This window comes from Hemitrygon akajei, chromosome 3 (assembly GCF_048418815.1).
Source record: "Hemitrygon akajei chromosome 3, sHemAka1.3, whole genome shotgun sequence".
Taxonomy (NCBI): Eukaryota; Metazoa; Chordata; class Chondrichthyes; order Myliobatiformes; family Dasyatidae; genus Hemitrygon; species Hemitrygon akajei.
The window spans coordinates 143392182-143404747 of record NC_133126.1 but is presented as its reverse complement, the minus strand read 5'-3'; the positions used below and the strand labels follow the sequence as shown (position 1 = coordinate 143404747).

Below are 12566 nucleotides of genomic sequence, written 5' to 3'. Positions count from 1 at the left end.
CCTTCTGAATTACTCCCAGAGACTTCACTCTACTTTCATCTCTGCTAGTGTCCACTTTCAATCAACTTTGGCCAGCTCCTCTCTCATGCCTCTGTAGTTACCTTTACCACCTAAAATACCAATACATCTGATTATAGCTTTTGCTCTCAAACTACAGGGTGAATTCTGTCTTATGATGATCACTGTCTTCAAAGAGTTCCTTTACCTTAAGCTCTCTAATCAAATCTGGTTCATTGCACAACACCCAATCCAGAATTGTCTTTTCTCTAGTGGGCTTGACCATATGCTGCTCTAAAAGGCCCATCTCATTGACATTCTACAAATTCCTCTTGGGGATCCAACACCAAAGCATGGAATTGTTGGGCAGAAACTCCTGTATTCATGCTATATTGCTCAAAGACTCTACGGTTCTATGTAGAAGCAACAATATGAATAATCCTCAAGAGAGGGAAACTTACACATAACAAAAATATTTCTAAATTGTCAGCAGTTTTTCCTGAACCTTGATATTTAAAAAAATATTATAATTAAAGGTAAAAGTACAAAATATGTCAGTGAACAAAATATGCTCATCCACACAAAGCAACATTATTAACACTTACTAAATTATATATCAATATTAGGCAACATTATTAAAAAAAATAGCCATGCAGAGAAAAACATCTTGAGATACCTTTGTCCTTCCATGGCCTTTTTAACATCCTGAAGACCATACACTTGTGCTCCCAGAGGCATAAAATCTGACACCTTTTCCCGCCATTCCTGGTCAAACAGGTGTGCATCATCTGTGAAATTTCGAAAACAAAAATATAGTTATAAAATATAAACTGAAAGAAGTGAATCAATGATGCCCAAACATGAATTTCATCTGGATTGATTTCAGAAGGTCATGTAACAGAGAAGTTTCTGGCTTGGTTTATGGATGTATGACCATAGGAATAGAATGGTAACTATTGATTCAAATACAGGTTTCTCAGTTCAGTTTTCTACCTGTGGAAATCAAGACAATAGAAATGTCTTGGCAGTTCATTTCTGGAATAAGATGGTGTTCAATTTCTTGGTTTTAAGCAAATTTCCTGGGAGTTTTTCAGTGTTTATTTGTGTTAAAATGATAACATGTTAAAACAATAAATATGTATTCAGATCTTAAAAATTAATATTTCCATATTAAGTGCTTAAAATAATTTTGCAATATTCAGGAAAAGCAGGACTTACAAGTTTAATATTTCTATTGAAGTTTGAATTCAGTACCACATAACACTAAACAATATATTAAAATACACCACATAACACTACTAAAATACACCAATCACAGCAGCTAAATATGAACAACAACACACACAAAATACTGGTGGAACACAGCAGGCCAGGCAGCATCGATAGGGAGAAGTGCTGTCAATGTTTCGGGCCGAGACCCTTCGTTAGGTCTCGGCCCGAAACATTGACAGCACTTCTCCCTATCGATGCTGCCTGGCCTGCTGTGTTCCACCAGCATTTTGTGTGTGTTGTTGTTTGAATTTCCAGCATCTGCAGATTTCCTCATGTTTGCTAGCTAAATATGAAATCAGTTTGATTCTGCCTGAACAACTCTGTGATTTCAGTGAGTCTTATATTTCAAAATTGTTTTAGTTTAATCACATAGTACAGAAGCAGCAGTTGCTCAGCTATCATTAACACTGTTCTTTTACCTCACTGTAACTGACCCATTCTCCTTGATTCTCTTAATTTCCAAACATCTACTGATCTCTGTCTTGAAAAGACTTGGCAACTGAGCCTCCATATTCCTCTTGAGGATTCCAAAGATTCACTACCTCTGCATGAATAATTTATTTTTGATGCAGTCTAGAATGACTGATTATTGAGACTGTGATCCTGGTCCTAGACACCTTTGCATAAAGAATAATCAGCTTTGCATCCACCCTGTCAAGCTGGAAAAATTTTGTTTCAATGAGATGATAATTCATTCTCTCAACTTAAGAGAGTCTTCTGCTCATTACTGTCTCAAAAAACCTCTTAAAAGCTTTATCAAAAATTACCTCTTTTCCATGAATCCATGTTGATTTTTTGATTATCCAATTGCCACCTCTACAGAGTCTAACATTTTCCTGCTGCATATGTCAGGACAATTGTTGATACTTCACCATTTTCCTTCTTGTTTCCTTAAGTGTGGGTTTACCTTCTAATCTCTAAAATAATCTGTATTTGTTTCTTATGCCTTTCACCTCTAGACATGTTTGAATGAGGAAAAAGCACATAACATTTATTTTGCAACCTTCAGGGAAGAAGATATAGTGAAATATTGGGGAAAAAACCTTTACACTCTCAGTCTGTAAGGAATGTACCTTTGCTAACCATTTCCTTTTACACATTACTGTACTAGTTTTTACAGGCAGTGCTTATGCTTACTAAATTACTTTTCCATTCATTATCAATATCTTGGCTCCTTTTTGCTGAAGTCTAAACTTTTCCCAATCTTTTGGTAACATTATAAACCTTTTCCTTTGATGTTACAATCTCTTTTTTTTGTTTTGTTAAACAAGACCAAGACCTTTCTTAACAATATATTTGTTGTGAACTGTCTGTTAACTTGTCAGATGCTATCCATTGCTTGTGTATGTCAAAGCTTATGATAATTTCCAACCTTTGCTCTGCAGTTTGCTTTGTTCAGATTTAAGAACCTCAAATTGCACAGTTACTTTCAATTTGATATAAAATTTTATCATCATTATTCTTCCCAGAACAGCACTTAATTATTTATTATTGCAGAATTCTGGATGTAATATCATATGTTCTGTTAATAGTAATTCAATATACTGATCTAAAAATCATGTCTTATGTTGTCTACTTGAACAATTTATCTTACATAACTATTCATTTTGTTTGTTCACTTTATTAAGTAGATAAAGATTCCCATAAATACCTTCAATACTGGATGCACCTCAAATTCCTCTACTTGAACTGTGCTTCACATTTTCTCTAATGTTTAAGACCAACTGACTCCTCCACAAATGTTTTACCAGTTGCTGTTTCATATTTCCACACAACTGATTCTAGTTCCTGATTTTCTGAACTTCAATCCTTTCTTTCTACATTCTCACCATTCCATCCCTTATCAGCACTACCCTGATCACTTTGCAAATATGTATTTGTAATGACTATCAAACTGTGCACATTAATTTTCCATTTGTGCCATTAATTCAGTCATCTTGTTATGAGTGCTCAGTAAAATAATACTGCAGAAAAAAACAATCGGAACAAAAATTATATATTAATAAAAATGTTCTAATTAAAAACTATAGTATATCAATAAAACAGTTACAATATTGAATATGAAGGAAACTAAGTATTATCACGAATTGCCAGCGGCATGCCCTGGAAATAGTAACAGGCCAGTTCATTGGATTTTTATAACAAATTTAATAATTTTACAAAGTAGTAAGGACTGCACTATTCAATCCAGGTTGTAGTGGCAATGCAGATGTAGAAAATATTCATGGCTCCCACAATGGTAATAGAACACATTAACCTTTTTTTCATGAATTGTTCCTTCGAATTTATGTAACTCTTCCATGTAATCTGTGGAAATATATTCAAAACTTTGAGATCTTTTATGTATTTAATCTTGTAATATGTGACAAACTGGATCCTGTATAATCCTAGAGTACTTTGCTATAAACCACGTGTGTACATGGCATGAGGCATTTAATGTCCTGATCTTTGTTCATTGTGTAACTAAGGATGATGGTTGATAAACTGCATGGCCTTGAGTACTGCAGGAGCGGACTCCCAGAATACATAACAGCCAAAGAATAGCCTGAAAAATGAACTTTGTAAGCTGTAAATTAGAAGCTGCCTGCCATCCACGAAGAGTGGAGGTGCTCCTCCTTGCAAGTGAAAAAATGCTTTTGAACAGATTCACTGTGTGTGGTTTTCTTTGGTTCCCTGTTGTAAGACCTAGTGAAAGGTACACGACTGAACTTGAAGTTCCAGAGATCGCTTGCCTAAGTGCAGCAGCAGTGTGGGGGAGTCCCAGTGACTGGGTTGCCCGAGAGAAATTCCCTGGCAGTAATCATTGCCAATAAGTAAGTCTCTTTTCACTTCCACGGATTTTCTCTCTTGGAGTCAGACCTTGGGTTTCTGTTTCTGTTCGCTATTGCCCTATACACTGCCCTATGCCCTATGCTATGGCCTTGAGTGGATCAGTATATTTCACTGTGACTCCAATGCATTCAGCACATTGACAAAAATGCTAAGGTGACCAGGATAGTAAAAAGGGTAGTAAAAAAGGTGAGCAAACAAATTGGATGATTCAGTGTGAGGGACACTTAGAAAGATCGACCTACTATCTGGGAAGCGTGGCTCGAGTGGCTAAAAGTTAAAGGATAGTGTCAGGGACATATGGGAGGGTCGATCCAGTGCCTAGAATATACTAAATTACTGTTAGTCAAAGTGAAGTGGTACTAATTGTTTACCCCTAAATCAACAAAAGGACATAACAAAAATTACAAATACGTCCGAACAACGTAAGGTTTGAACCCTACCTGTAGTGGAGAAGCAAGAGAGTGCACTGATTAAGAACGAAAGAGTAAATTAATTGAAGGGTAAGTGAGAGATGGGACAGAATGCATCTTTCCCTGATCCAGAAAGTGAAACTTACTGATTCATAGATACAGAGAAGTATGGATTAGATATGGCAAAGTTATTTCCCATGGTAGGGGAGTCTAGGACAAAAGGTGGAGGGGGAGGGAGAGGGAGAGGGAAAGAGAGAGAGCAAGCAAAGGCTGCTCTGTGTTTGCTCTGTTGATATTGAGAGAAAGTTTAAATTAATCTTGTGCTCAGGAAATATTTTACTTGAGTGAATTGGCTCTTGTGTTTTAAAATGTGTTAATATGTTGAGGCCCCCACGCAGTTTTTCCCCTGCTTGGTTCTTTGTAAAATGTGTGAAAGCTTTTCACAGTGAGAATTAACTGTTACTATTTTAAGTTTTGCAGTTACTCTTGAAGGTTCTGAAGGAAAAAGAGTAGAAGCATGGATTTTTTTTTGTTTTGTCTTGTTGGGTTTTTTTTGGTTTGTATTTCCTTATTTGATTTTCATGTAATTGATTTTAGATAAATGTCCATATTGGTCATGTGAAATCAGGATTGAGAACACTGGAAATCTGTACACCTGTATTCTGGATATGAGATGCCCACATTTCAGAGGGAAATGGGCATTTGGGGAAATTGCTCGGTGACGGACACTTAAATTGGGAATTTGAAATTTTGGAAAGATTGGAATATTTTTGGGAGCGATTCTAAAAGTTGCATACTAACAGGACTTCTTTTATAGAACATGAAAGATGTTGGTCAAGACTTTTGATATATTGATTTTGAGTTTGAGATTCCTTGGAAGAGAGTTCAAACTTCAAAGTTCAAAGTAAAATTTATTATCAGAGTACATACATGCCACTGTATACAACCCTGAGATTCTTTTTCTGTGGGCATACTGAGCAAACGTATAAAACAGCAACTGTAAACAGGATCTGTAAACTGTAACCATCAACAATTGTAAACTGTAAACAAACTGTGAAAATGCAGATAATAAATAACAATAAAAAATGAACATGAAGTAACAATATAAAAGAGTCTTTAAATAAGTGTTGTTATCCCTTTTTGTTCAAGAGCCTGATGGTTGAGGAGTAGTAGCTGTTCTTGAACCTGGTGGTGCAAGTAGTGAGGCACTTCTACCTTCTACCTGATAGCAGCAGTGAAAAAAGAACATGGCCTGGGTAGTGAGTATCTTTGATGATGGATGCTTTTCTACAGCAATGTTTCATTTGATGTCCTCAATAGTTGTGAGGATTTTACCCATGATGTACGGGGCCGAACCCACTACCTTTTGTAGGGCTTTCTGCTCAAAGCTTTGGTGTAATCAGTGTTTTGTCATGTAAATTGTAAAAGGAAGAAGGTAAGGTGTTTCTTGGGGACTCTACTCTAATACAGTACTTGGATGACCCCCCCCCCCATCTAACTCCCCAAGCAAGGAAGCTTGTGAGCAGGGTTCCCTCTATGGCTTTTACATTAACTAGTTAAGAAAGGTCATAAAGCATCAAATCAGAAAAACAGTTTAGAAACATAGAAACATTAAAAACCTACAGCATAATAAAGGCCCTTCAGCCCACAATGCTGTGCTGAACATGTGCTTACTTTAGAAATTACCTAGGGTTACCCATAGCCCTCTATTTTTCTGAGCTCCATGTACCTGTCCAGAAGTCTCTAAAAAGACCCGATCGTATCCGTCTCTACCAATGTCGCTGGCAGCCTATTCCACGCACTCACCACTCTGCGTAAAAAACTTACCCCCTGACATTTCCTCTTTACCTGCTTCCAAGCACCTTAAAACTGTGTCCACTCGAGTTAACCATTTCAGTCCTGGGAAAAAAGCCTCTGACAATCCACACAATCAATGCCTCTCATCATCTTATACACCTCTATCAGGCCACCTCTCATCCTCTGCGGCTCCAAGGGGAAAAGGCCGAGTTCACTCAACCTGTTCTCATAAGGCATGCTCCCCAATCCAGGCAACATCCTTGTAAATCTCCTCTGCACCCTTTCTATAGTTTCCACATCCTTCCTGTAGTGAGGCGATCAGAACTGAGCACAGTACTTCAAGTGAGGTCTGATCAGGGTCCTATATAGCTGCAACATTACCTCGGCTCCTAAATTCAATTCCACGATTCATGAAGGCCAATACACCATACACCTTCTTAACCACAGGGTCAACCTGCGCAGGAGCTTTGAGTGTCCTATGGACTCGAACCTCAAGATCCCCCTGATCCTCCACACCGCCAAGAGTCTTACCATTAATACTATATTCTGCCATCATATTTGACCTATCAAAATGAACCACTTCACACTTATCTGGGTTGAACTCCATCCACCCCTTCTCAGCCCAGTTTTGCATCCTATCCATGTCCCTCTGTAACCTCTGACAGCCCTCCACACTATCCGCAACACCCCCAACCTTTGTGCCATCAGCAAATTTACTAACCCATCCCTCCAGTTCCTCATCCAGGTCATTTATAAAAATCACAAAGACCAGGTGTCCCAGAACAGATCCCTGAGGCACACCACTGGCCACCGACCTCTATGCAGAATATGATCACTCTTTGCCTTCTGTGGGCAACCAGCTTTGGATCTACAAAGCAATGTACTCTTGGATCCCATGCCTTCTTACTTTCACAATAAGCCTTGCATGGGGTACCTTATCAAATGCCTTGCTGAAATCCATATACACTACTTCTACTGCTCTACCTTCATCAATGTGTTTAGTCGCATCCTCAAAAAATTCAAACAGGCTTGTAAGGCACTTTGACAAAGCCATGCTGACTATTCTTCATCATATTATGCCTTTCCAAGTGTTCATAAATCATGCTTCTCAAGATCTTTTCTATCAGCTTACCAAACACTGAATTAAGACTCACTGGTCTATAATTTCCTGAGCTATCTCTACTTCCTTTCTTGAATAAGGGAACAACATCTGCAACCTTCCAATCCTTTGGAATCTCTCCTGTCCCCATTGATGATGCAAAGATCATTGCCAGAGGCTCAGCAATCTCCTTCCCTTGCCTCCCACAGTGGCCTGGGGTACATCTCGTCCAGTCCCGGTGACTTATCCAACTTGATGCTTTCCAAAAGCACCAGCACATCCTCTTTCATATATGCTCAAGCTTTTCAATCCACTGTAAGTCATCCCTACAATTGCCAAGATCCTTTTCTGTAGTGAATACTGAAGCAAAATATTCATTAAGTACCTCTGCTATCTCCTCCGGTTCCATACACACTTTTCCACTGTCACACTTAATTGGTCCTATTCTCTAACGTCTTATCCTCTTGCTCTTCACATACTTGTAGAATGCCCTGGGGTTTTCTTTAATCTTGCTTGCCAAGACCTTCTCATGGCCCCTTCTGGCTCTCCCGAATTTCTTTCTTAAGCTCCTTCCTGCTAGCCTTATAATCTTCTAGATCTCTATCATTACCTAGTTTTTTGAAACTTTCATAAGCTTTTCTTTTCTTCTTGACTAGATTTACAACAGCCTTTGTACACATGGTTCCTGTACCCTGCCATCCTTTCCCTATCTCATTGGAACGTAACTATGCAAATATCCCCTCAACATTTGGCACATTTCTGCAGTACGTTTCTCTGAGAACATCTGCTCCCAACTTATGCTTCCAAGTTCTTGTCTGATAGCTTCATATTTCTCCTTGCTCCAATAAAATGCTTTCCTAACTTGTCTGTTCCTATCCCTCTCCAATACTATGGTAAAGGAGATAGAATTGTGATCACTGTCTCCAAAATGCTCTCCCACTGAGACATGACACCTGGCCAGGTTCATTTTCCAATACCAGATCAAGTACAACCTCTCCTCTTGTAGGTTTATCTACATATTTGTACAATCAGAAGTTACTTGTCTAGGACATACCCTATCCCATGATAAAAGATCATTGATTAAGACCTGAATTGAAGCAATAGTTAAAACCCCACTGCCAACAATTCGAAGAGAAATTAATCATTTCCTGCAGATGAGTAGGTATTGTAGACAGTGATTTTTAGATTATGCAGCTATTATTCAGCCCCTCCCATATCTCTTCCCAGTCATCCAATTTGTTATCCTGGACCCCGGAAGCTGAGGAGGCATATGAACGTATAAAAGAGGCAATGGTATCTGCCCTAGCTTTGGGCCTCCCAGACGAAGAATGGCTTTGCTCAGTCCATTTTGACTCAGGGGAAGACAAAGGCAGATAGCTTATTTCAGTGCTCATTTAGACCCAATAGCTAGAGGTCTACCCAGCTGCCTTCCAGCGGCAGAAAGCACTTGCCTTGCTGTTCAGCATATGCAGCCTCTGACTCTTAATCATCTAACTCATATCCGTGTCCGACATTCAATGGAAGCATTACTGACTCACTGTGCCATGCAACTCTTTCTACGCTGCTGTGAAACTGTTAAACAAGTATTAATACCTCGTGAGGACCTATTTAATTTTCTGTGGTGGTGCAGACATTTAAAAGAAAGAACAGTATGGAACCTTGATTTTAGGTATTGCTGGTCACTAATAAAACCATCGACATAAGAGGAAAGCCATTGTGGATTCACACCTCAGTGCAAGAAGATGCCTAATGAGATTAAAAAAAATCAGTGATAGTTGGATTAGCTCTTGCCCTTTCCCTGTGTGACCGCCACGAACACTCAAGCTACTGGGATTATATGGCTGTCCTGGCACATGTAGAAATGGGTGTGCTCCTTTTACCTGTGTTCTTCAATGGAACAGAGATGAACTTTTACTTTAAGTGGTCCAAGCCCTCAGCCCAGGCAGGACATGTTTGGTTTCTGGTACAGTGATGATAAGACTCAGAAACACAGCCCCCTTCCTTCATTTATCAGTATAGCCAGAATGTCACTGGCAGAAGATGGGGATATAAATTTGGAAACAAGTGTTCCAGAGGATGGTATAATCCCATATGACAATAACCTCAGGGTAAAAAGGACTTAATGTTGTCCCCGGGGAAGTTAACACTTACCTAGGGAACCAGCAAGGCAGCTTGGGAACTGATTAACATGGTATCAACATTGGAAAAGTTAGCAAATGAAACTGCATATACTCTCAATCAAACCAATAAGCATTATCTAAATTGTTGGCAGAATTGGTGACGGTCCATACAGTGGCATTGCAAATTTCAATGGCTTTGGATTTGGTTTTAGCTGAGAAAGGAGGCACGTGAGCCCCTGATTGACCTAGGATGTTGTACTTGCATTCTAGATGAATCAAGAGAATATAATTCACTTGAGAGATCACATCCAAGATGCCACCAAGAAGGTTAAGAAGCAGGAGATCAGTTCAATAATTATAATCCCACAGGAAACTGAGGCTGCTGGGGATGACGGGATGATGAGAGAATGATGGACTGCTACCCTGCATTATGCAGTCTCCATTGGTATTATAATATCGGCAGTCATCCACTTGCAACTTTCATGTAAGGCATTCGGACCCAGAAGAAGAGAGTATTAGAAAATAGCTACCTGTTAGTGTGGACTAGGAAAAGGGGATTTTGCTTGACTAAAGCTCAGACTGTATCATTATATTAATGTCTGATGCCTCTTTGATTACTGCATTCTAAAGCAGAAGCTTATGAAATTATGGTGTTGTAATGTAATGACAAAAGGGAGGGAATGTGGAAATATATTTGAAACTTTGAGATGTTTAATGTATTTAATCTTGTTATGTGATAAAATAGAACCTGTATAGTCCCAGAGTGCTTTGCTATAAGTTAAGTGTTTACATGGCTGGATGCATTTAATGTCCTAATGATTGTTCATTATGTAACTAAGAGGAGGTTGATAAACTGAATGGCCTTGAGTACTGATGGAGCTGACTCCCAGAACAGGCAAAAGCCAAAGAATAGCCTGCACTTTGTAATCACAGAACTTTGTAAACGGTAAATCAGAAGCTGCCTGCCATCCATTGAGGAGTAGAGGTACTTCTTACAAGTAATAAGCATATTTTTGAATAGATCCACACTGTTTTTTTGATACTTTGTTATAAGACCCAGTGAAAGGTACATGACAAATCTTTCTCCGCCATGAGTACTTATTGTATTTTAATTTGCATCTTATAAAGTCATTCATAGAAAACAATTCTACATAAGCAAACCATTATATAATCAAAACTGCTCTGTCATACAATAAAATCATTGCTGATTTCTGAATTCACTTTGTATAATCAACACTTCTGCCTTTTGACATCTCTGAATTCAAATACTCAGTTGACAAAAAATACACCAATCTTGCATTTGCAAAAAATACTATTTTCTTTTCCAGAAAGATTTCTAATTTTTTGTCATGATTAACAGGCTAAACAGGATAAACTATGATCAACAAATTTTAGGACAAGAAACTAGATGTTTCAAGTTTATGTCTTCATGCATAGATAAATACTTCAATATGGAAAGAACTCATAACCATTTCTCTGTGAAGCATATTTTGCTTTCTGAAACTGGCAGTAATTTGAACTTTTAATCTGAACTTCTGGATGTGTCAAATGGTCAACAGTCCAATACTTAATCATGTTTAAATAATTGAATGTCCATGTTTCCACATTGACCCTCCAACATTAGACAGCAACTGCAGCCTGTCCATGTATGAAGATCTTCCAGCTTCAGCTTCGTATCTTACAAACTTATGCCAGCAGTTACACCCGCAAGTGCCTGTATTTTCTAGTGTATCAACTTGGAAAATACTTTACAAATAGGCATATCCTCAGGTCGAAGTATTGCTTCCAGGGCACTCATTCTGTGATTGAGCTCTCAACACAAGTCAAAACAAATGGAAAGTGCTAAGATACTCTACGACTTGGATTCTGAACCACCGGTTGACTAAATGACAAAGATATTGCCGTGTATCCCTTCTATCTAATTTCAGCTTGTTGAAATAAACCAACATATACTAACATACCAAACCCCAGTCCCAGTCACAAACAAACACATATGCTAGACCCCAGGTATTCCCAGTCCCAATCGAAGCTGGGCGGCGGTGTTAGCTGTGAGGAGGATGCTAAGAGGATGCAGGGTGTCTTGGATAGGTTAGGTGAGTGGACAATTTCATGGCAGATGCAATTTAATGTGGATAAATGTGAGGTTATCCACTTTGGTTGCAAGAACAAGAAAACAGATTATTATCTGAATGGTGGCTGATTAGGAAAAAGGGAGGTGCAACGAGACTTGGGTGTCATTGTACACCAGTCATTGAAGGTGGGCATGCAGGTACAGCAGGCGGTGTAAAAGGCAAATGGTATGTTGGCATTCATAGCAAAGGGATTTGAGTACAGGAGCAGGGAGGTTTTACTGTAGTTGTACAAGGCCTTGGTGAGACCGCATCTAGAGTATTGTGTGCAGCTTTGGTCCCCTAGTCTGAGGAAAGACATTCTTGCCATAGAGGGAGTACAAAGAAGGTTCACCAGATTGATTCCTGGGATGGCAGGACTTTCATATGAAGAAAGACTGGATCGACAAGGCTTATACTCATTGGAATTTAAAAGATTGAGGGGGGTTCTTATTGAAATGTATAAAATTCTAAAGGGATTGGACAGGCTAGATGCAGGAAGATTGTTTCCAATGTTGGGGAAGTCCAGAACGAGTTTAAGGATAAAGGGGAAGCCTTTTAGGACCAAGATGAGGAAAAACTTCTTCACACAGAGAGTGGTGAATCTGTGGAATTCTCTGCCACAGGAAACAGTTGAGGCCGGTTCATTGGCTATATTTAAGAGGAAGTTAGATATGGCCCTTGTGGCCAAAGGGATCAGGGGGTATGGCGAGAAAGCAAGTACAGGGTTCTGAGTTGGATGATCAGCCATGATCATACTGAATGGTGGTACAGGCTCGAAGGGCCGAATGGCCCACTCCTGCACCTATTTTCTATGTTTCTAACCCCATGATCATGACTACTGCTCCACAATCTCTTCAGCTACCAATTTCAGAACCCTGGTGGATAGTCCATCTGGTCTAGGTGACTTATCTACCTTCAGGTCACTCAG

At 39.1% G+C, this 12566-nt stretch overlaps 1 protein-coding gene across 1 annotated transcript in view; it reads right to left on the bottom strand.

Moving 5' to 3' along the window:
- mlf1 (myeloid leukemia factor 1) overlaps positions 1–12566 on the bottom strand; it is a 38692-nt gene that overhangs the window by 13355 nt on the left and 12771 nt on the right. The window contains exon 6 of the mRNA XM_073040976.1: positions 674–785. Coding sequence (XP_072897077.1) covers positions 674–785 — 112 coding nt within the window. The remainder of the gene's footprint in view (positions 1–673; positions 786–12566) is intronic.